The sequence below is a fragment of the Myodes glareolus genome, chromosome 5 (assembly GCF_982192425.1).
Source record: "Myodes glareolus chromosome 5, mMyoGla1.1, whole genome shotgun sequence".
NCBI lineage: Eukaryota > Metazoa > Chordata > Mammalia > Rodentia > Cricetidae > Myodes > Myodes glareolus.
In genome coordinates this window covers 106,100,702-106,123,848 of record NC_142030.1, presented here as the reverse complement: position 1 = coordinate 106,123,848, position 23,147 = coordinate 106,100,702, and the positions used below count along the sequence as shown (strand labels likewise).

General features: G+C 46.6%; 1 protein-coding gene and 1 non-coding gene across 17 annotated transcripts in view; one reads left to right on the top strand and one right to left on the bottom strand.

Annotated features, from left to right (window-relative positions):
* The window catches only part of Clasp1 (cytoplasmic linker associated protein 1), a 217,653-nt gene that overhangs the window by 69,022 nt on the left and 125,484 nt on the right, over positions 1-23,147 (top strand). For all 16 annotated transcript variants that reach the window (XM_087906617.1, XM_087906616.1, XM_048443840.3 and 13 more), the window contains exons 3-7: positions 10,289-10,367; positions 10,944-11,047; positions 12,290-12,381; positions 14,464-14,539; positions 21,116-21,213. In XM_087906617.1, coding sequence (XP_087762743.1) covers positions 10,289-10,367; positions 10,944-11,047; positions 12,290-12,381; positions 14,464-14,539; positions 21,116-21,213 — 449 coding nt within the window. The remainder of the gene's footprint in view (positions 1-10,288; positions 10,368-10,943; positions 11,048-12,289; positions 12,382-14,463; positions 14,540-21,115; positions 21,214-23,147) is intronic.
* LOC125406801 (U4atac minor spliceosomal RNA) lies at positions 9,599-9,723 on the bottom strand. Its single transcript, XR_007234020.3, has one exon. It is a non-coding gene; the product is annotated as a U4atac minor spliceosomal RNA (small nuclear RNA).

The following is a 23,147-nucleotide window of genomic DNA, read 5'->3' as shown; positions in this document are numbered from 1 at the left end:
CACAGAGATCTGTCTGTCTCTGCCTCCCCAGTGCTGGGATTAAAGGCGTGTGCTACCACACCTTGAACTCAGAGATCCTTCTGTCTCTGCCTCCCAGGCATTGGGATTAAAGGTGTGTGCTACCACACCTTGAAGTCACAGAGGTCAATCTACCTCTACTGCCCAAGTGTTGGGATTAAAGGTGTGTACCACCACACCCAACTACTTTCTTCCTTTTTTACCCTAAGAACTTTAACCTTTAGCATGCATATATTTTTAACACATAGTAAAGCATTTAGAGGTTTCCTTTGTCTTTGAATCTCTCTTTACTGTATATCTTTCTGACTACATGAGTCTTTTTGGAGAGGATTAAAGCCGCGGCTTTGACGGCCCATTCCTTAGCTTTCCAGCCTTGGTGGAGGTACTGGCTGTAGCCATTTTTGTTGCCACAACTCTATGGCGTTTCAAGGTCCCTGACAGCAAGCAAACTGCAACATTCCGCTCACAAACCACACTCAGTTGGACTGCCTGCCTGAAAGAGTCAGAGTTTGCCCTGGCAGGACAACCCAGAAAGCCAGCATTTTAAAATGGCACAGTTTTTTTTTTCTGCTACAACTGACAACCGAAAAGCATGTGTTCAGCTTTTCATCAACACTATTTAAGTGTTTTGTGGCAGGACCTCTTAAAAGAGCTGCAGGGTTTTGCAGCTAAAGCTGAGTCAGGAAGCCTCTCTTAGATGAGAGCCTTTCTTGCCTCTAGCAAGCAGAGCAGACCCAAGAAATTGCTGCTACCAAGAAAACATGCTTTACTCTATTCTTTCCCAAGCTTTCTCAAGCTTTCTGTGGATTCAGTTATCCATGTGGGCGCCATCTGTAGTGAGGGGCTGCGGGCAGGCCTGCTTATCATCCTGCCCAGCTCCCGCACGGCTAACTTAGCCCCAGAAATAATGACACATAAGTTGTATTCATTTAAATACTGCCTGGCCCATTATCTCTAGAGAGTTAGTTACTGGCTAACTCTCACATCTTGATTAACCCATTTCTAATAATCTCGTGGTAGCACCACGAGGTAGTGGCTTACCGGAAAAGATTCAGCATGTCTGACCTGGTGGCTGGCTCCATGGCTTCTGCCTCATAGCCCTCTTCCCAGCATTCTGTTCTGTTTATTCCGCCTACCTAATTTTCTGTTCTATCAAGGGGCCAAGGCAGTCTCTTTATTGACCAATGAAAATAACACAATAGACAGATAACCCTCCTCCATCACAACAAGAAGAGAGAGGTGCTGGGCCTGGCACCTCAAAGTCCGCTTCAGTGATGTAATTCCTCCCACAAGGTCACAGCTACTCCCAACCAAGGCCACACCTCCTAACAGTGCCACTCCCTAGTGACCAAGTATTCAAGTATGTGAGCCTGTGGGTCCATTCCTATTCAGACCACCACAGCGCCTGAAGAATACTGCCTAGGACTGTCCTCTGGCCTCCACACAGCCACAGCGGCACACACCAAGTCTGTTCAGATACTAGGAGTTCCAGTACAATCTTTCCTTCATTTTGGAAAGCTTGTGTGTACGTGTGTGTCTGTGATGTGTGTTGTATGCATGTGAGTGTGGGGTGTGTGCAAATGCAGAGACAGCAAGGCATTTGGTGTCCTTATCACGTTCCCCTTCCTGTTGTGTTAAATCGCACTTTTATATATGCGTGTAAAGGCTTCATAGTACAGACATGTGTGATGTCCAAGACGAAAAGTTGCTTTCCCCGAGTTGCACACACTGCACACAGCCAGTGCATTGAAGGTTTGTAGAGTCTTTCTCTCTGCCGTGTTCTCCAGCTTCAGCTCTCGCTCAGTGCTTCTTTCAGTAGCTGCATCAAATATTTGATCGTGAGGTGATGTTATCTGTTCTGTTCGACATATGCATGTGTGTATATATATTTATTTTATTATTTTATTTATTTTGTGTACGTACACACATGAGTGCACATATGTGTGTTGGCACAGGTACTGTGGTCAGAGGACGGCTTGTGGAAGTCACGTTGCTTCCTTCCACTGTGTGGGTCCTAGGGATGGAACTCAGGTTTCCACTGTCATCAGGCGCCGTTACCAGCTGAGTCATCTCTCTGGTACTTGACCTGTTATATTTTAATTAACCCCTTCCTTTAAAATGATTAAAAAATTACTGTATATATTTAATCGCACATCTAACGTGGGCAGAGTATATTTGCGATAATAAAAGCCACAAAGAACTTGATCCGGCACTGCTGTTGTCTGCCGGCCTTATTGGGCTGCTTCTGTGTTTCTGTTGATAACTGTCTTCTCTTGGATCCACTCAGGAAGAGCAGGTCAGTAAATTAGTAGTGGTGATGATGATGATGATTCTAACTGCCTCACTGAAACAAATGCGCCGTTAGAAAACTCACTCTTCTGTAGCATGCAGCTCATTGATTTTTGCATAGTAACAGTTCTAGAAGCAACATTGTCTAACTAAAAATTACTAACTTTATTTATTTTGTGTGTGTGAATGTGCACACATGCCACAGCACAACTTGTGAAAATTCGTTCTTTCTTTCTATCTTGTGGGTCCTGAGGAGCTGACAGCTCATCAGACTCGACTCTAAAGTGCCTTTACCTGCTGGGCCACCATTATCTAACTTTAGAGATCTTCATTTTCCGAGGAAGGAACTCCCTACTCGTGAGCAGCCTTCACCGCATTTCGTCCCCGGGCATTTTTCTGTCGCTGTCCTAATATTTCACAAGTGTCACATAGCAGGTGTCCTGTGTTTAGTTCACTTCACGGGCAGGTACTGTTCTCAGGCTGTTCTATTCGTGTTGTGATATGAATTCAGGTTATTGCATTTCATTATTCCCACATACTCACCGTGGAGACGTGCCGTGTTTTGTTACTCCCTGTACTTGTGGGCTGACTGCTGTGAATAGCTGTGTTTTGAGCATCTGTGTGTTGTCCTGTAGACAAACTTTTCTGTTCTCTTGAGTGTTTCTTTAGGAGTGGAATGGCTAGGACAAAATTTCCTGATGTTTAATGCTGGCAGGTGACGAGACTGCGCCTGTCACAGTCCCCCCAGCAGTCTGTATGGTTCCCGTTTTCCCATGTGCTTGCCCACGGCTGCCATCATCTCTGAGTTTTCTCATCTGGATTTCCTAAGATTGTGCATTCTGCTCTTTTGTCTTGGCCCACCCATGTGGGCTACAGATCTCACGAGAGATACCTAGCCCACCTCCACCACAATGACCTGGATCTAAAATCTCTGAGTTTAGCTAAGGCACAGCTTTTGAGTGCCGCCTGCAGGGAGACTAGGGTGCTGGTGCCTGCAGGTCAGTGCATTATTTTTTTCCATAAAAAAATTTTAGGGTACACAGGCCACATTGCAAACTTCAGTTTCTAAAGTTCAGGTCTTAGGACATCTTTGGGGGCCTGTCTTGTCTTCTACCTTGTTTGAGTTTCATCATCTGAGATCTCCAAATTGCTTGGCTTCTCGGATTCTGGGAATTTTCCAATCTCTGCCTCCTGTCTTGCTGTGGGAATGCTGGGATTCACATCACGTAGTACTGTACCCAGCTTTCCATGGGCTTCAGGGATCTGAACTCTGGTCCTTGTGCTTGCACAGCGAGCGTCTTTCCCGTCGAGCGTCTCCCCAGCCCTGAACGCCGTTGTTAGGAAACAGTCTGAGCATAGTCCTGGAGGACCTGTCTGTCTCTGGGATTTTTCATAGTTGAACTTGTGAGCGCTCCAGGAGTGTGTCACCATGACTGTCCTTTCTTCTGCTCAGAGTGAGATGCTTCCTGGGACTTCTGGAGAACATCCCTGACTTTCTATAAGGTGGTGTACCAGTGCTGTCTGCTTGATGGGACCTTTACCAGCCTGATCATTGGGGTTCCTGGAACAGAAAACTGGGTTGTATGTACTTTTTAATCTCGTTTTTTGAAGTTACTCTATCTTGCAGATTTGTATTCTCTTCTTGTACATTTGCATCGCAGTAGGTCATATGTTTCATGAGTACATGTTAGGAGTTCTACTAAGGACATATGATCAGAAGTGTTAGAGGCTGCTGATTTAAACTGTTAACCACATTAAGACATGAGTAGAACGTCGTAGGTCCATCATAAACTCTGAGGAGGCCATAGGTGGAAGCCCAGGGCTGCTATTGCTGGTTCATTGTAGACCACACAGAATGGGATGAACAGGGGAGCTCCAGCCAAGAGCTCACAGACCCCTGAAGGCCACTGTAGCTCTGTAGTCAAGGGACCGAAGGTGGCTTACCTGTCGTCATTTGCCGGTGAAACTAGAGTCAGATGTAGATCTAGTGCCGGTTTCTCACACAAGAGCCGGCTCACCACGCCTTGGTCCTATGAAGGAGTGCAGAATCCGTGGGAGAGATGCTTACATGGTGAAGGGCGTGGTGCTCAGTCTGGGCACTGAGTGCAGTCTTGCAACCCCACAGAGACAGAAGGAGAGAACTCCGTGCCTGTGCCACTCCCCCATCTGCACAGTGACAGTATAGTGGAGGGAGGGCCATGGGAGGAGTTGGAGGAACCACAGGAAAGGGGGAAGTGATGGAATATGGGCAGAAGGATATACGTCAGAAAGTATTAATATTTAACTTGACTTCAGATTCAAGGGAGAGGTTTTTCAAAGGGAACAACAAGCGAATTCATTCGTCTCTTCAGTGGATAAGGTTCTAGACAATGAGTAACTAGGTGCAAATTTCTGTGTTCGTGGAGCTTGTGTTCTGTTTGGAGAAGGATCAATTTGCAAGTCACCTGAATACATTTTGCAAAACTTTGGAAAACTGAGCAGAGCACTGTGGAGCCTAGAAGCCAGCTTTCTGTGTAGGGTGGTGGTGTGGACACTGAACTCCAAGCTCTCTGCAGCTTCTTGGGCTTGGGTCTGTACACAGGTGTTGCTCTTCACCCATAGTTCCACTTCCTGACCCCTGAACCCGCTGCTTTCTTCAGCAGCCAGAGTCATTCCTTGGTCTCATTGCCAGAACGGCTGGAGAATTCTTTTAAGCCAAGTAATAGCTTTCATCTTAAGAGGAAAACAATATTGATATACCTAAAATTTAGCACATGTATAGTTCATTTATTCTCTACAGATCTGTGGAGCTATCACCACAGCCCTGTTTAGGACGTTCTCCGTCCCCCCAAGATCCCTTATGCCTGTTTATGGTTATTCCCCATTCTGAACCACAGCCCCAGGAAACCATTTGTCTCCTTTCTGTTTCTGGAAGTCTCTCGTGAGCAGATTCATCCAGTATGCAGTCCTTGGCATTGTGGTTTTTTTTTTCACTGAGCCACATATTTCTAAGTGCACCCGAGGTGAAGTGTGCATCACCGGTTTCTCCTTGGTTGTTAAATGGTGTTTGGTTGTGGAGATGTACAGTTTTGTTTCTCTCGTTAGTGTGTAACTCTTAGAATAGATTAGTGTTTTAAATCTGTTCTCTATTCCTGCATGGTGATGGGTGACTAGCTCTTAAGCACTGCCCCACACCCCTTCCATGGCCTGCCTCGTTTCTCTTTGCTCGTTTAAGTTTGTCACCAGCTGTGCTGCTGGGTAGCCAGAGTCTTCCATGATGGCCATTGAAAGTTACATTAAGTAACATTTACGAAATAAAAACTTCTGGTTCCCATTCACACTTTTTATAGTGTGCGTGCGTGTGTGTGAGTGCATGTGCACATATGCATATGACAGCCAGGCCACCTTGTCTACCTTGCTCTTTTTTTTTTTTTTTTTTTGAGACAGGGTCTCTCACTGGGACCTGGGCCTTGCCAATGAGGCTAGGCTGACTGGCCAAGCAGCCCTAGTTATCTGCCTGTCTCTGCCTCTCCTGCACTGGGATAGCAAAACTGTGCCAACAAACTGCAGCCAGTGGGTGCTGATGAGCAGAGGCAGACCATCGTCCTTGTGTTACAAGCAGCAGCTGTCACTTCAGCCCCTGCTTGTGGCCACGATTACCGTACTGAACTAGATTGTCGCAGAAAACTTGACATTATTGATGCGCTGTACTGGGCAGGTCTGACTTCTAAACACAGCTTCCGAAATCTGCCTGACTGTACGGTTTCACCTGACTTGAGCTAGCCTTTTGTGACCACTGTTGCCTCCTGGGAAAAGAAGGGGTTTGATGGTGCAGTGTCCTAAGTCCCTTTCTAATAGTTACACCTCTGTGTGGGGCAGCACCTGGCAGTAAGCTTATAACAATCCCAGCATCTCCAGATGGTATTCCAGACAAGGATGTAAGAGGCAGCGCAGTGGTGTGGCCGTGAATGTCCAGGAGCTCCATAGGTGACCGCTCTGTCGGACAGCTCTGCGAGACCAGTGCTCACATCGTGCATGCGTGGGGCTGACTCCTGATGCTTCCAGACCTAGTCTTTCCTCCTGCATTTGTATTGTGCTCTTAATCTTGGAATCGGAAGTGAGTGCAGTAGAGAGTGCTAATTAGTTTCTCTTTAGTTGATATCAGGCTCCTGCTGAACAATGGAAGCAACAACTAAACAGCGTGGAGATATCAGCAGCGTGTACCCTGCTTCTCAAGGATCGCCGCTGCGTTCTGTGACAGCGTCAGTGCAGACGGGAGAGCATTTTTATACCTATAGATATCTAGTAGACATTGGAGCTAAGAGATAGCAGCACACTTGTGGACGACATGTGTGTCCTAAGAGATAGCAACACATGTGGACATGTGTGTCCTAGGAGATAGCTGCACACTTGTGGACATGTGTGTCCTAAGAGATAGCTGCACACTTGTGGACATGTGTGTCCTAAGAGATAGCTGCACACTTGTGGACATGTTTGTCCTAGGAGATAGCTGCACACTTGTGGACATGTGTGTCCTAAGAGATAGCTGCACACTTGTGGACATGTGTGTCCTAGGAGATAGCTGCACACTTGTGGACATGTGTATCCTAGAAGATAGCAGCACACACACACATGTGTGTGTGTGTGTGTGTGTGTGCGCGCGCGCGCGCTCCAATGCATGTGGAACCAGAGGTCAGATGTCTTCATCAGTTCTTCGCTACTTTTATTTTTATTATTTATTTAATTTACGAATTAATTTACTTGTTTATTTTCTAGGTAGTTCCTCTCTATGTAGTCCTGGCTGTTCTGGAACTCGCTATGTAGACCGAGCTGTCCTCAAACTCAATAGATCACCTGCCTCTGCTGGGGTTAAAGGCATGTACAGTCACCATGCCTAGCTTGACTTGATGTCTTGAGATACTGTCTCACTGATAATATAGTTTGCTAGACTACATGGTCAGCAAGACCTGGGGATCCTCCTGTCTCTGCCTCCCCAGCATGAGGATTACAGGCACATGGCACCACATCTGACACTTCTGTGGGTTCTGAGGGTGGACATTGGGTCCTCACACTTGATTGCAAGCACTTTACTAACCCAGCCCTCTTCCTGGCCCTGATGAAGAGGCGGCATCCTTATGGGTACCTGCTGTGTACCAGGCATATTGATAAAGCTTGTTAGCCCTTCTGTGTGCTCTGTAGAGTGGATGCATAGTTAGGTGGTACTTTTCACACTTGGAAACGGGATGGCTGGCAGTGGGTGGTGAATGAAGCCTGGTGTACCCTGTCCCTCGTGAGTCTAGGCTTAGGGAGCCTGTGTACTTTTTCAGGACCTGGCGTTATCAGGGCACCAAAGAGATTCACATGACTTTGGAGGTCACCTGGTGTTGGCTGGGAGGTGTTGTGACTTGCCCAAACCTGAAAGCACCGGGCCTGTGTAGAATGTGGTGGAGCTGCACTGAAAACAGTCTTGGCAGAGTTTGTAAACATCGTGGCCTTGATAATCTACGGATTTGCCCTGCTTTGCTTCTCTCACGGTGCCTGTGGATGAGAGTCAAGGACGGTCCAGTTCATAGCCTAGGCTTGGAAAATCTACCCCAGGATCGTGGGGTTGTTGCTGACACGCGTTACTTGTGCCTGGCGGGTTGCAGAAGACATTCTCTTTTTATCCCCTCTAGGTACCGCACTGACCCAAGGGCGTTTATGTAAAATAGCACTCCCAGTCGGTGTGCTGAGTGTCTTGCCTTTTGTATTTCTACATATATTCCCCAGGCTGTGAAGTTCCAGCTGAAGGGGAAGCCAGGTGTGGAGCTATGGCCCTGTAACCCCAATGCTTTTCTCTTTGGCACATCCACATTGTCAGTGTCTCTCGTGTGCTTTGGGAGCAGTTTTCAGTAACTGAGGGCTTCCTGCCAGCAGACCAGCCGGTATGGCCGCCCAGTGAGTCATACAGGGCGTCGTCATTGGATACCGGATGCCAGAGGAGTGATTCGCATTCTGAATGGGACTGAGCAGTGTAGTGTGAGATTTTATTGTGCTGCTCGGAACGGTGCACAATTTAAAGTGTATAAATTGTTTATTTCGGGAATTTATTATGGGATAAGGAGGGTGGAAGACAAGTGTGACTTACTTTGCTCCCGAGTTAGGACTGCAGCCTTGGTTAAAGACCACGTGCTGAGCGCCCACTCACCAGCTATCGTGCTTGGAGAAACGATGCCACGGATGTGGACCCTGACCCATCGTTACCTCCTTTGCGTTTATGTCCAGAAGTAGAATTGCTGGATCATATAGTTAAGTTTTATTTAATTTTCTGAAGACAGTTCCCACACTGACACTCCGTTTACACTTCCAGAGTGTACTGTTCTTATTTGCACAGTCCCTTCCCTCCTCATCCCTCTCTCCTTCTTCCTTTGTAGTAGCCGCCTAGTGAGTGTCAGCTGTTGCTTTCCCCGCTCGGCTGTCTGAGCATCTGTGCTCTGTGCTCCTCTGCTGTGCACCTGTGTGTGCTTCAGACTCCTCTAGCCCATTGCCTCCTTTGGATCGATCCCTGACTTCCCTCCTGTTTCTCTTGCTCTGTGTGCAGTGCACTTTAAATAGAGCCCATTCATTGACTCTTAATTTGGTCTTCATTATTTGGTTCTTTCAAATAAAAAAACCCCAAACAAACAAATAAACAAAATCCAACAACTTTAGAAGGCTATTTTCCCCTTCCCAAGCAAATAAAGGTGCTATAAAAAGTTATTCTCAGTGTCTGGGTGCCCTTTCCTAGGGAATGATAGCCCTACGAGAAGGGGGACCAGTTGGTACAAGGTTATCTGTACATTTTCATCTTCTAACCTGGTGGTCAAATTAGAACTTTAGCTTTTTCGAAGGGAAAATTGTCGCTCCCCCTCCCTGGAATTCCATCCCCCCTCCCCGTCCGGGAATTCCAGTGGTCGGAAGCTGGGAGTTTGAGACTGAGCATGAGCAACACTTAAAGTTCCAGGCCAGTCCGGGGCTGTTACAGATTCCGCCTCACCAAGAATGGAAAAAATACTTTTCCCTTTACACCTCCGACTATCTAATTCCTTCCCAGCCTGGTTTAGTATTTGAGCTAAGTGGGTTTGTGTGGAAACTGGATGTGAACTAGGGTACGGAAAAGCGCTCGCTCTCCATCCAGGGCAGCTTCACGGCTACAATAGACAAAGTAATTTGGGAGACGGCCTCGCAGAAGTAGCGCCGCAGCCGCCCTCTAGCAGTCGCCTAGGGAGGCGCAGGGAAGGACTCGGTTATGAATTGTCTTTGAACTCTCAAGCGTGGAAAAGAGGTTTTGTGGTTTTCCAAAAATTGCACCAAGGTAAAGCAGAGCTCTAACCGATGCAGGTGTGTTGTCAGGCGTTAGCAGTACTGCCCTCACTATGCGTTCATTGGACAGTAGCGCAACCCCAAGAAAAGGATGGTTGCTTGCAACCAAGCGCTTCGGGCAGCCAGGAAATTCCAAACCCAGGTATGGTTGCGGTGACCACCGCGTGCGGCTTTCCCCAGCCCGCGTGGTGGCCAGTATTTTCTACAAGTGCAGCTTCTGACGATGATTACTCTTTCTGCTTTCCTGAAACTCCCGAGGGGCTTTCAGACGCCTGCTCGGCTTTACCCAGAAGGCCGCGCGCCACACGTCTGAAAATTTGCATACACGCCTCTCTAGGCGGGGCCGGAGGAAGGCGTTGTACTGCATCTGGTTAATTTGCATACGCTACTCTGGGGCGGGCCGGGTCGGGCCGGGCCGGGCCGGGATGGGATGGGCGGTGATGGGGTTTCTGTGGGTTAGGCTGCTTCTATTCAGTGGAGTTTCGCCTAGGCGATTTTTTCTTCCAAACCGTAACCGGTTTTTCCGTGCCGAGCATCCTTTCCTGAGCAGCCAGCTCAGCCTTCCCAGTCATTAGGCGCCCCGGGCTCTGGGACCGTGAGGACCTGATGTACCGACGCTACTTCGCAGCAGCGCTGATGCTGTGCCTGTTTCCCGTTGCAGGTGGTTCTACTGGGCATGGACATCCTGTCTGCACTGGTGACAAGGCTGCAGGACCGGTTCAAGGCGCAAATTGGCACAGGTAAGCCGCGACCAGCAGATTGTTAGTCTTCCCTCCCACCCTGAACTCACCCCACATCACACCTTCACTGCCTCTGAACTGGCACCTTTCCCTCTAATCCCAAAATATTCCTTCCTGCTGTGACCTCGAATATGAAATGTTACCAATTAAGGACTTTATGCAAGATTAGCCATCAGACTCAATGCCAGCCAGTACATGTCCCCAGCCCCTCCTCTGAGAGGCGGTTTTCTTTGAAAAGTCCTACCAAAAAAAAAAAAAGAAAGAAAGAAAGAAAAAAGAAAAGAAAAAAAAAGAAAGAAAGAAAAAGAAAAAGCCAGTTGGATTTTCTCACAGATTAAATGTCACTAAATCAAGGTGTTCCGTGGTGGCAGTGTAAACACTAAGCAGTTACGTTTATACGACTGTATCTGTAGAGAATCTTCCCCATTCCTTTTTCTTTTTCTTCTGTTTTGTGTGGGCAGTGGATATAACCCATGGCCTCTGTGTGCCTGTCCAGCACTCTAACCATTGAGTCACAGTGTTAACTGGTATTTCTCAGATCTATTTTCATTTAATCGTTTCCGTTCTGGTTTCCAGTGTTGCCAAGTCTGATAGACAGACTGGGAGATGCTAAGGACTCCGTGAGGGAGCAAGACCAAGCCCTGCTGCTAAAGATCATGGATCAAGCTGCTAACCCCCAGGTAGGACAAGAGACGCACACCTGTGTGCACAAACAGTGTTTGTACAACTCCCTGGGCTTAATTTCTTTTAAGCTGAAGGGTTAGGGATTGTCTTAGTTAGGGTTTTTGTTACTTTGACAAAACACCATAACCAAAAAGCAAGTCAGGGAAGAAAGGGTTTGTTCAGCTTACACTTCTGCTGCACTATTCATCACGGAAGGATGTCAGGACAGGAACTCAAACAGGACAGGCAGGATCCTGGAAGCAGGAGCTGATGCGGAGACCGTGGACGGGTGTTGCTTACTGGCTTGCTTCTCATAGCTTGCTTAGCCCACCTTCTTATAGAGCCCAGGACCATCAGCCAGGGCACTGCCCACCATGGGCTGGGCCCTCACGATTAATCACTAATTAAGACAATGCCCTTCAGCTGGATCTCATGGCTGCATTTTCTCAACTGAGACTCCTTCCTCTCTGATGACTCTGGCTTGTGTCAAGTTAACATAAAACTAGCCAGTACAGTGATGAACATTCTTATGACCCACAGTTGGACCTCATATGAAAGATTTAAATATAGAACTAGCAAAATGTATCATTTGAATAAATTAGTAGGTTTGACATGGGTATTGAGTGTTTGATCAATCTTTTGTGCCCTTCAGGTCATTTAAGAGACTGGCTCCTGTTTTCTCTGGAAAGGGGCAGCTGGTGGTATCTGAGGAGCCGGTGGGCCTGGCTGGGGCCCTGGTTTCTATATGACAGTTAGCTGGGCTTGCTAGAATGGATGGACGCAGCCCTGTCTTCCAGGGTCCTACTGACCATTGCTGGGGGATGCAGCTGGAGCAGCCAGCAGCGGTTTCCCAGGGGAGATAAAGAAATATTAGGGTGAGCCTCAGCGAGGAGCTGTTCCGGACAGAAAGCAGTGTGCGCCTGTTGTTGTTTGGGCTGCGCTGTTCTCAGTCAGAACATGGGGTAATTATACCTCCTTGGGATGCGGGGAGGGTCCAGCAGTGTTACATCAGTGCACTTGCTTTTTTTCCTTTAACTGGATGTTGTTGATAAAATATTTCGCTGTCCTACTTCAGTGGACCCTGAGAATGGGACCAGTGTGGTTCCTGTAAAGAGGCTCTTATTCTGTCAACTCCTTCCTTACCACAAAGGGCTGCAGCATCCTTACCCCCTTCCTTACCGCGAAGGGCTACAGCATCCTGACCCTCTTCCTTACCGCGAAGCATCCTTACCCTCTCTCTTGTTTATTGTCACTTGCAGTACGTGTGGGACAGGATGCTCGGAGGTTTCAAACACAAGAACTTCCGCACGAGAGAGGGCATCTGCCTCTGCCTTATTGCAACACTCAATGCGTAAGTCTGCAAACTGTGCTTGGCCAAAGCTTCTTTTGTTTGATATTTTTCAAGACAAAGTTTCTGTGTGTAACAGCTCTATGGTTTTGGCTGTCTTTGATCTTACTCTGTAGACCAGGCTGGCTTCGAACTCAACAGAGATCCGCTCGCTTCTTCCTCAAGTGCTAGGATTAAAGGTGTGCACCTCCACTGCCTGGCTTTTTTTTTTTCTTCTTTCTTCTTTCCTCCTTCTTCCTTCTTCCTTCTCCTCCTCCTCTTCTTCCTCCTCCTCCCCCTTCTTCTTCTTTCCTCTTCCTCCTCCTCTTCCTCCTCCTCCTCCTCTTCCTCCTCCTCCTCCTCCTCTTCTTCTTCTAGATAGGGTCTCATGTGGTTCTCTGGTCTTGAACTTACTTTGTAACTGTGTGTATCTTGAACTTCTGATCCTCCTGCCTCCACTCTTCAAGAACTAGTATTACTGACACAGTCCCAGATGTGTCCTGGTTATTTGACTCTGGGATGCTGAGTAACCATTTTAAAGGCTAAATTATATTTCCAGCCCCTTGGCTAAAGCTTTAAAAACAAGACAAACCAACCACCACCCTTCACTCTTTCTTCTGAAGTAAACAGGTAGTTGTAAAGAAACGTACTGGGAAGTAGCTCCTTCCCTCCTCCTGCCCAGTGTTGGATGTCATACAGGACAGCGTAGCTTTCAGCAGGAAGTGTGGGTGCTGCTCACAGTTTGTCCACATCACCACAACTGCACACAGGCCTTGTATGTATGTTTGAGGCTCCCACCCATTGCCGTTTTACCACACACGATAGCCTGTGGCAGCCACCGATTTGTACTTTTATCTCAATGACCTTGTCATTTCACACTGTTCTACGAGTGGAATCCAGTCTTGTGTACCCTGTCAGGGTTGCCTTCTAGGTCTCTGCGTAGTTAAATTCCCCAGAGCTTGCACTGTATGCCACTGGTGGAGATGATTCATTTTGTTTCAGTGCTGGTCAGAATCCTTTGGTGTAGAATATATACTGCAGATGTAATCCAGCTTTAATTAGCCATTTATCAATTAAAATGTGGTGGCTTCAAGTTTGGGCCTCCTAGGAGTAAAATTGCTACACATATGTATATAAGTTTCTGCACAAGTGTAAATTTCAGTTCTCTGAGGTAGAGTACAATGGAAGGGCCATTTCCTAAGCCCGTTTTTTTGTTTGTTCGTTTTTTAATTTATTATGTTTGGGAGTTTTGCCTGCACGTACGTCTGTGCACCGTGTGATTGCTTGGTGTCCTTGGAGCCTGGAAGAGCGTGTTAGATTCTCTGGAACTGGAGTCCAGATGGTGGTGAGCAGCCGCGTGGATGCTCGAGCCTTCTGGAAGAGTAGCCAGTGCTCTTAACCACTGAGTCATACCTCCACTCCCCAGCCCATTTCTAGTTTTTAAAAGAAGCTGCTGGAATTATTTCCGGAGCCGTCTGTGCTGTTTGTAGCGTGTATTCACAAAGTAGGTCTGGGACATGGGCATTGGAGTGGCGAAATGGCTGGCAAGATGGTGCATGATTAAGAGTGTTTGCTTCTCTTCCAGAGGACCTGAGTTTGGTTCCCTGCACCCACATCAGGTGGCTCACAACTGCCAATAAATTTTGTTTCAGGGGACCTGACATCTTCTGGCACACATACAGACAGACAGACATGCACATAAATAAAAGTAAAGATGGAACCTCAAAGAAAAGTGACGAAGTTCCCCAGTAGAGCAGGGCCTAGTCAGATGCCCCGCGGCCATCTTGTCACCAGCACCAATCACAGAATGTCCGAAAGCACCCCCGCCCCCAGATGACCCTGAAGAGTTTGGTTGGCTTCACTGAGTTTGGCAGAACAGGAAGTATGAGTTGCACCGCAGAGAGATGGTCTGAGGCAAGCGCAGTGGCAAGGTGCAGGCCTGGTGTAGACTTCAAGGCCAGGCCATGGAAGAGCACAGAGCATGGGCTCAGCAGTGGGATCTGGGGTGCTTTAGAGCCATTCCGAGGGGCTAATCCTGGGGGTGGAGAAGGGCAGGTGTGGGCGGGGCATCTTCCCTTTGTTCTCACTCTTGCCTTTTCTTTCTAGCTCTGGGGCACAGACTCTAACACTAAGCAAGATTGTGCCACATATATGTAACTTACTGGGAGACCCCAACAGCCAGGTGAGTGGAAAGAAGACCCGCAGCCTGTGAAGGTACATTGTGGTGTGTGTGCGGCAGGTGGGTGGACCTACCTCTGGGGAGCTCTGACTCTGATGTAAGAGATTAGCTATTCACTAGCATGCATAAAACATCTCAGCTAATGTAGTGGCCACTCTACCTTCTCCTGTACTGAGAAATCACAGTGATTTCCAGGTACCAAATCATACTGTATAGTCTACCAGTTATAAATGACCACAGCTGCTGGAGAGATGGTTAAGAATGTGTGTTGTTCTTTTTTTTCTTTTTTTTTTTAATTTTCTATGATTTATTTATCTTTATTTTATGTGAGTTGGTGTGAAGGTGTCAGATCCCCTGGAACTGGATTTTCAGACAGTTGTGAGCTGCCATGTGGGTGCTAAGAATTGAACCTGGATCCTCTGGAAGAGCACTCAGTGCTCTTAACTGCTGAGCCATTTCTCCAGCCCCGTGTCTGTTGTTCTTGCAGTGGGTTCAATTCCTAGTCCCTCATGGTGGCTCACAACCACCCGTTACACTGTGGTGCCCAGATATATATAGGAACAAAACACTTATGCATAAAATGAAACAGAGCAAAACCTAAAATGGCCTCAACAGTTTTTCAGAACAATTTTGGTGCTTTTATCTTTCTCACCAGTAGGCCTTCAGCCTTGTTTCTGCATCTGTTTTCTGCAGGACTCCCTTATAGAAGTCCCATTTGGAGATGCCAGTGTCATTACATGGTACCTACTTGAGGTTGTCTGTCGTTAAGCTGGCAGGTGATAGGGTATGGTGGCCTTGGATCTGTGTGCACTGTGGTTGAGAGACAGAGCAGGCTAGACACACCGTCCAGCACGACGGCACTCATCGCTCACTGCCTGTTGTCTGGTTTGTGGACTAGGTCCACAGAACTACGGCTGGTCACAGGGAAGGGAAGCTCACAGGGAAGGGAAGCTCACAAGGAAGGCAGGCTCATAGGACTAAGCAGGCTCACAGGGAAGGCAGACTCACAGGTCTAAGTGGGGAAGATGCTAGGGGAAGCTCAGTTGGAAGGCATATAGCACACAATGTATTTCTGTAGCTGGAGTGGGCACCATCCTCCAGTTGATAGGAGAGACACCCCACACTGGCCGCACCATGTGAGGCACAGTGATACCCGGCAGGACTCTGCAGAGCACCATCCTTCCCCACAGCGGATGCTGTGGCATCGCTGTGCACTGGTCCTGGATGGTGTTTAGAGGAGAGATGTGAAAGGACCACCTCACCTGCTCAGGGCCCTCTGCTGTGCCCTGTGGGAGTAACATCAGCGTTTCCTGCTCAGAAGCTCAGATCCCAGTTTATAGACTTGAAAGTGATGTTTTATTCCCTGTAAAGCTATTCAGATGAGCCTCAAATTCTACTTCCCCCAGGTTTTTACTTCTGAAGTTTTCCACCAGCTGCCCTGAACTGTGACAAGGTTGGCGGCCGTCTTCTCACATAGCACTGCTCCTTGACTCCATGTCCCTTGTTCCGGTCAGAGCTGATGCTAGTGTGGGAATCTCTCTAGGGTTTGGGCAAGGTTCTCCTTGTTTGGGAGTAACTCAGATTAAATATCACATGATCCGAACAGTCCCACATTCTGAACACATTAACTCAGTTGTTTTTGTGTTTGATGGTAGAGATGGCATTGAGTATCAGTTTGAAGAGGCTCAGAGCTACCTGGGCCAACACAAAAAGCCTAGAGTAAAGACATGTCCAGGTCTTGCACAGCTGTCCCTGGTATACACCTTGCTCTTGAGCCTGCCTCCCTGTTCGGACAGTAGTGTGTTTGCTTCTGGATCTTTCTGTGCTTTGGAGAGCGATTGTTCTTAGTCTCTGGTATCACTGTTGGGCCCAGCTTAAGAGTCTGCTTAGCCTGAGATGGGCATTGTCATTTGCAGAAATCTCACACCTGCCACATATACTGGGTTTTTGAGATACCCTTAACTGTGTTATTTTATTTATTTGTTTGTTTTGTTTTGTTTTTCAAGACAGGATTTCTCTGTGTAGCCTTGACTATCCTGGAACTCATTCTGTAGACCAGGCTGCCCTCAAACTCAGAGATTCACCTGTCTCTGCATCCTAAGTGCTGGGATTAAAGGCATGCATCACCACTGTCTGGCATGTATTGTTTTAAATATGTGAAATACTTTATTGTACTGGTATCTTAGTGTCTTCATAGTATGGATGTACTTTGCATATACCCACACGGAACACAATGCTTCTGTGTACGGAAAGGATAGTTCTTTACCCAAAGTTAGGCGCTCCTGGGCTGGTTCTCAGTAGCAGCAGCGATGCAACATAATGTGAAGGAAGTCCTTTAGCGGGACTGTTAGCTGCTCTAAATAACTGTCAGGGAGACTGTCCAAACTTAAAACTAGGAGGTGTGATGGCAGGCAGAGACGGGTGGACCTCAGAGTTTAAGGACAGCCTGGTCTATATAGTGAGTTCCAGGTCAGCCAAACTGCATAGCGACGCTCTGTCTCAAAAGTAACAAATAGGAACACTTCCTGCTCTTACAGAGAACCCAAGCTTGGTTCCGGACACTCACATGGCAGCTCACAACTGTCCATAACTCCAGTTCTGGGTGGTCAGTGCCTAATTGTGACCTCCAAGGGATCCAGGCACACACAAAATGCATATACATACATGCAAGGCAAAACATGAATACATATAAACTTTAAAAATTAAAAATAAAACAAGTGAGTTAAACTTTTTTTAAAAAATATTTATTTATTTATTATGTATACAATATTCTTTCTGTGTGTATGCCTGCAGACCTCATGACAGATGGTTGTGAGCCACCATGTGGTTGCTGGGAATTGAACTCAGGACCTTTGGAAGAGCAGGTAATGCTCTTAACCACTAAGCCATCTCTCCAGCCCAAGCCTTTTTTTTTTTTTTAAATAAAAGATGGGAAATGTGAAGTTGTGTTAACAAACTAAACCTCAGATTACCTCTTCATGTCCAAAATCCGATCAGTACTTGTACTGTATGTCTCTCAGGCATAGCCTGTTGCAGTGGTTTGAGCCATAGGCCTTTAATAAGAAAATGCTTATTACTTCTTTATTCTCGTTCATCTCCATTTCCTGTCATGTGGAAAATGAGGCTGGTGCTTCAGGGCGACTTGTGTTCCCTGTAGTAGACAGGATTTATAGGCTGAGGATTCGCTACTAAACACTGAAAACAATCCCCACGGCTGTACCTGCCTTCAGAGGCCTCACACATGTGAGACAAACCTTCGACCCTTGAGCTCCAGCCCCTGCCCCCACATCTGCCTTTGAAGTAATCTCCCTGCATGTAAAACACCTGCACTTTGCTTGCACCCTGCATCTTACAGAAATATATGCACCTCACTCCTCCAGTCAGCTTAGCCATCTACTGTTCCACCACTGACCTCCAATGCTTAACACTTTACAAAAATATTAACTTTATTTATGTGCATGTGTGTTTGTCTATGTGTGGGTATGTGCACGTGTGAGTACAGGTGCTTGAGAAGTCAAGTAAGGCTGTTGGATTGTATGGTGCTGAGATTACAGGCAGTTGTGAGCTGCCTGACATGGGAACTGAACTCAGGTCCTCTGCAGGGACGGTACTCAAGCATCTCCACAGCCCTAGCTCCAAACCTTATCTTCTTAGAGGTCCTGTCCCTGCCTTGGGATTTAGGGATTCAGCATTTGCATTTTGGTGAATGTGGCATGCGATTTAAAAAACAAGATGTATTAGAACGAGAGGATTTTTGGATCTCATTACCTGTCATGTGAGACGAGGTCAAGCAGGGCTAGAAACTATTGCCTGTGTCCCTCCCTTCCTCCTCCTTTATGTAGTAGGCTTTCTTGTAGGACTTTGCTTTGTGGGATCACCAGCTTCCCAATAATGAAACGGAGACTTAGTAATTACAAAGTTTGGCCTTTAGCTTAGGCTTTTCCCTAGCTAGCTCTTCTTATTTAATTAATCTGCTTTTGTTAATCTGTGTTTTGCCACATGGTTCAGTTAGCTCTCCTCTGTACCATGCCTGACTTGTTCTGCACCTCACTGGTGTCTCCAAGTTTCTAGATTCATCTTCTTTCTTCCTGTCCCCGGAAATCCCGCCTGTCCTTTCCTGCCTAGTTAGTCACCATTCGGCTCTTTATTAAACCAGTCACAATGACACATCTTCACACAGTGTAAACAAATGTCCCACAACACCTTCATATTTTGGTTTCATTTCTGCAGACCAAATCTCAAACCCTGTTGCCTCCCTGTCACTTCCTACTTGGCCTTTATCCCATTCTGTATTGCAATTTATTATTTTCTTTTTGTGTACAAAATTGTACATTCACAGAAAAGCCAGAATTGCAGTTGAGTGAGCACTTGTGTCTGTCAACTAGCCCTGGCATGTAACATAAAGGGCTGGCTTGTTGGGGTTTCTGTCCCGCTCAGTACCCCACAGACAGCAAGCCCCAAAGAAAATCACACAGAGATCTCCATAAGTTATAAAACTGATTGGCCCATTAGCTCAGGCTACTTATTAGCTCTTGTAGCTTATATTAACCCATTATTCTTATCTATGTTAGCCATACGGCTCGGTACCTTTCACAGCTGGGCAGGTTACATCTTGCCTCTTTGGTGATCTGGGCAGAACTGCTGAGGGAGCTTCCTGCTTCCCAGAATACTTCCATTCTCTTTGTTCCACCTCTACTTCCTGTCTGGTTTTCCCACCTATACTTCCTGCCTGGCTAATCAGCATTTATTTAAAATATGATTGACAGAATACAGACAATTCTCCCTCACCACTGGCAGATAGATCTATTTTACGTCTGCTTGTGTGCCATATACTTGAAAACATGTATTTGTTCTCTGAACCTTTTGGAAATAACACACAGACATAATATTTTTACTTCAGAAAGGTCAGTGTTTCATATAATAACAAAAGTATCTTCTCATATAACCACATGTTTTTGAAAATAAACATGCATATCTGTAAAGAGGCATATGTGGGGGTCAAAGAGCAACTTGTGGAGGCAGTTCTTTCCTTGTGCTTCAGATCTGGGGATCAAACTCAGGCTGTCAGGCTTGGTTGGTGCCAAGCAACTTTACTTGCTGAGATATCTCAATGACCTCACATGCATTTTTATACTAAAGAAATTTAGCATCAAGTTGGTATTTAATGTATGCTCCATAATGAGGCTTCCCTAAGAAAACACATCCATCCTGTCTTTTACTCCTGATTTCATGGCCTGTGCCGCAGGTCCTTGTTTCTGGCCAGATGATGTGCCTGCAGCTCGTGAGGGCCACAGTGCCTCCTGCCTTTGAGCAGCACGGTCTTACTTGGATCCACGCTTCTGGCTGGACCTGGCGAAATCTCACTCTTCTGAGCACTGACATGAGTCCTCTCTTCCTCCTTTCCACCTTCTCTTTTTGTAGTGGTGTGTGTGTGTGTGTGTGTGTGTGTGTGTGTGTGTGTGTGTGTACACTTGTGTGCGCACTCATATGCTTGTGGAAGCCAGAGGACAACTTTGATATCATTCTTCAGGCCCTGTCCAACTTGTTTTTTGAGATAGTCTATGTTGCTAGAATTCATCATGTAGGCTCTGCTAGATGATCATTGAGCCTCATGATCCTTCTGTCCCTGCTTTTCTGGTGCTGAGATTATAAGCAAGCCCTCCTGGCTTTTTAACATGAGTTCTAGGGTTCACTGGGTCCTCGTGCCCACAGGGCCAGCTTTTTACCCAGCAGCCCTGATCCTGCCTTTCTGCTATGATCTTTGGTTTTGGACATTGACCATATCCTGACTTCTATTTAAAGTAGCATTTGTGTTCAGTGTTAACTCGTTTTAGTATTGCAAATCCCTTGAATGTGGGCTCTTACAGTAGATTATTTCTCAGTTTTGTTTCTTTTACTCTCCTTACACATGAAGCTGATGCTTTATGTGTGATCTACTTAGACACTGTCTTAGTTACCATGACCAAGGCAACTTATAAAAGAGCCTGTGTATGTAGAGATTACAGGTTCAAAAGGTTAGAATCCATGACCATCATGGCAGGGAGTGTGGCAGCATCAGGCCTGGTGCTAGAGCTGAGACTCAAATCTTGATCCACAAGGCAGAGAGAGAGAGAGAGCGTTATCTGGGACTGGCATAGGCTTTTGAAACCTCAGCCTACCCACATGGGCACACCTCCTCCAACAAGGCCACATCCCTTAATCCTTGCCAGACTGTTCAACCAGTGGGGGGTAGGGGGGATTCGTGCTCCTCACACCACCTCACTTCTGATGCTTTACTTGTAGCCTAGCTTAATGGTTTTTTGTTGTTATTTTAATTCTGTTTTCCTGATCCCAATGTTAAAGAATAGGGAGGACTTGGGAGTCTGTATAAAAAGCTGGGGTCTTTTTCTACAATTTGGGTTTCTATGATTTGGGATTGTTTTATGAGCAAGATGTGCCCTTGTTCAGTCTGGCCTGTCCAGGGATTGTATGTGCTGGTAGGCTGGCTAAATTGGGGTGAAATATAGACTGTTTAGCTTCTGTTTGGAGGAACTGGGCAGTGACATGAAGCACCTGTAAGATTTCTTCTTTTATGTCCAGGTTAGAGATGCAGCAATAAACAGTCTGGTGGAGATTTACAGACATGTAGGCGAACGTGTGCGGGCAGACCTCAGTAAGAAAGGGCTGCCACAGTCCCGGTGAGTGTGCGCTTTCTCTTTTTTCCACTTAATTTTTTTAAATGTATTTATTTGTCTCTGTGGGGGTCCTTGTGCCACGTTGTCAGAGGACGACTTGCAGGAATAGCTCTGTCCATGTGAGCTCAAGTCCTTAGCGCTGACAGCAGGTGCCTTTACCTGCTGCCCCTTAGAGATCTTTATTTAAACCTGTATTGATTCTGTATATGTTTGTGCATAGTACTTTTTCTCCACCCCTTCCCCTGCTCGTTTTCAGGTTTACTGTTGGTTCATGCTCCTATTTTTGATGTGGTAATCTTATTCAAAGAATGCATAGTTATGAGGCTGGTGGCCAGAAGTCTTCTCCACACTAGACATCAGTGGAAGTCTTTTATCTTATTCCCTCAAAAATAAGACTCGGGGCTGGGGAGACAACGGCGCAGGAAAGTGCTTGCCTTGTAAGCTTGAGTGCTTAGGTTTGAGCCTCAAACCTCACTTTTAAAAAGTTGGATGTGGCATGTGCTTGTAGTCTCGGCACTGGGGAGATGGAGACAGAAAGATCCTAGAGCTCCCTAATCAGCCAGCCTAGCTGACCTGAAGAACTCTAGGCCAACGAGACTCCGTCTCTAAAAGAAAAGCGGTTGGCACCTAAAGAATGGCACCCAAGGTTGATCTCAGCTTTCACAGCTCCCTCCTTTGTCACCCCCAACCCTCTCTCTCACCTCAGATGACTCATGCCAACAACTGGCCTCGTTCTATGCCTGCCTAAGTTACTGTTCTATTGCTGTGACCAAGCATTATCACAAGGCAATTTTAAAAAAAGCGTTTTATTGGGGCTTATGGTTCCAGGGGGTTAGAGTCCATGATCATCACATTGGGAAACATAGCTGCAAGCAGGTAGGCGTGATGCGGGAGTATTAATTAAGAGATTACATCTGATCCACAAACCAGGCAGATAGGCTGGCACTGCACCTTTCAAAGGTATTGGTATTGAGACATTCAGCACTCATCATTTTGTGGTTTAGCTTAGTGAATGAAGCTGTCTAATGTGGGCCTGCCTCTAAACAGCACAAAACACATGGAGACTACATCCTCAAAAGGAGCGTGTCCTTCAGTGTATGAACTGATGCAAGAGAAACAGCACCTTATAGGCCAAGAAACGAGCTGGAAATGGCTCATTAGAGATAGAATTAGAAAATTCTGTAACAACTGATTTTCTATTATTTTGATGATCCTAGTGGGCACAACTCCCTAAGCCTATCCCTATGTCCCAAGATACTGCAGGGGTCCAGATTCTCAAACTGACTTTTGAGAGATCACACAGTAATGAATCAGAGCCAGAGCCAAGACTCATTTCTTTGGACTTAACCTCTTCATTTTCTCTGTTGTTTCATGGAAGAGTTTCTGGAGTCCTGGGTACTAGGGATGTGGCACGGTGTGCTGAAATAGAGTAGGAGTTATTTGCCTAAACAGGTGGGTGGAGCCTACTCCAGGACCCTGGGATGTATGTGAACTAATCAGATGGGAATGAAAGTGCTTTAATTTTTAAATCACATTTATTTTGTATGTATGGTGGTAGATGTATGCCGTGGCACACATTTAGAGGCCAGAGGGCAATACTAGACCATGTCCTTCTGCTTTATGTGGGTTCTGGGAAATCAAGCTAAGGTTGTGGCTGATCACTTACACTGTGAGTGTGTATGTATGGACTCATATGTGTGTGGGCACATGTGTACGCATACATGTTGTCTTAGTCACTTTTGCTATTGCTTGATGAAATACCATAACCAAAATACCTTGAGGGAGGAAAGGGTTTATTTGGCTTTTGCTTCCTCATCACTGTTCATCACTGAAGGAGTCAGGACAGGACCTCAAGCAGGGAAAGAACCTGGGGGCAGGAGCTGATGCAGAGGCCACCGAGGAGGGCTGTTTACTAGCTTGCTCTTCATGGCTTGCTC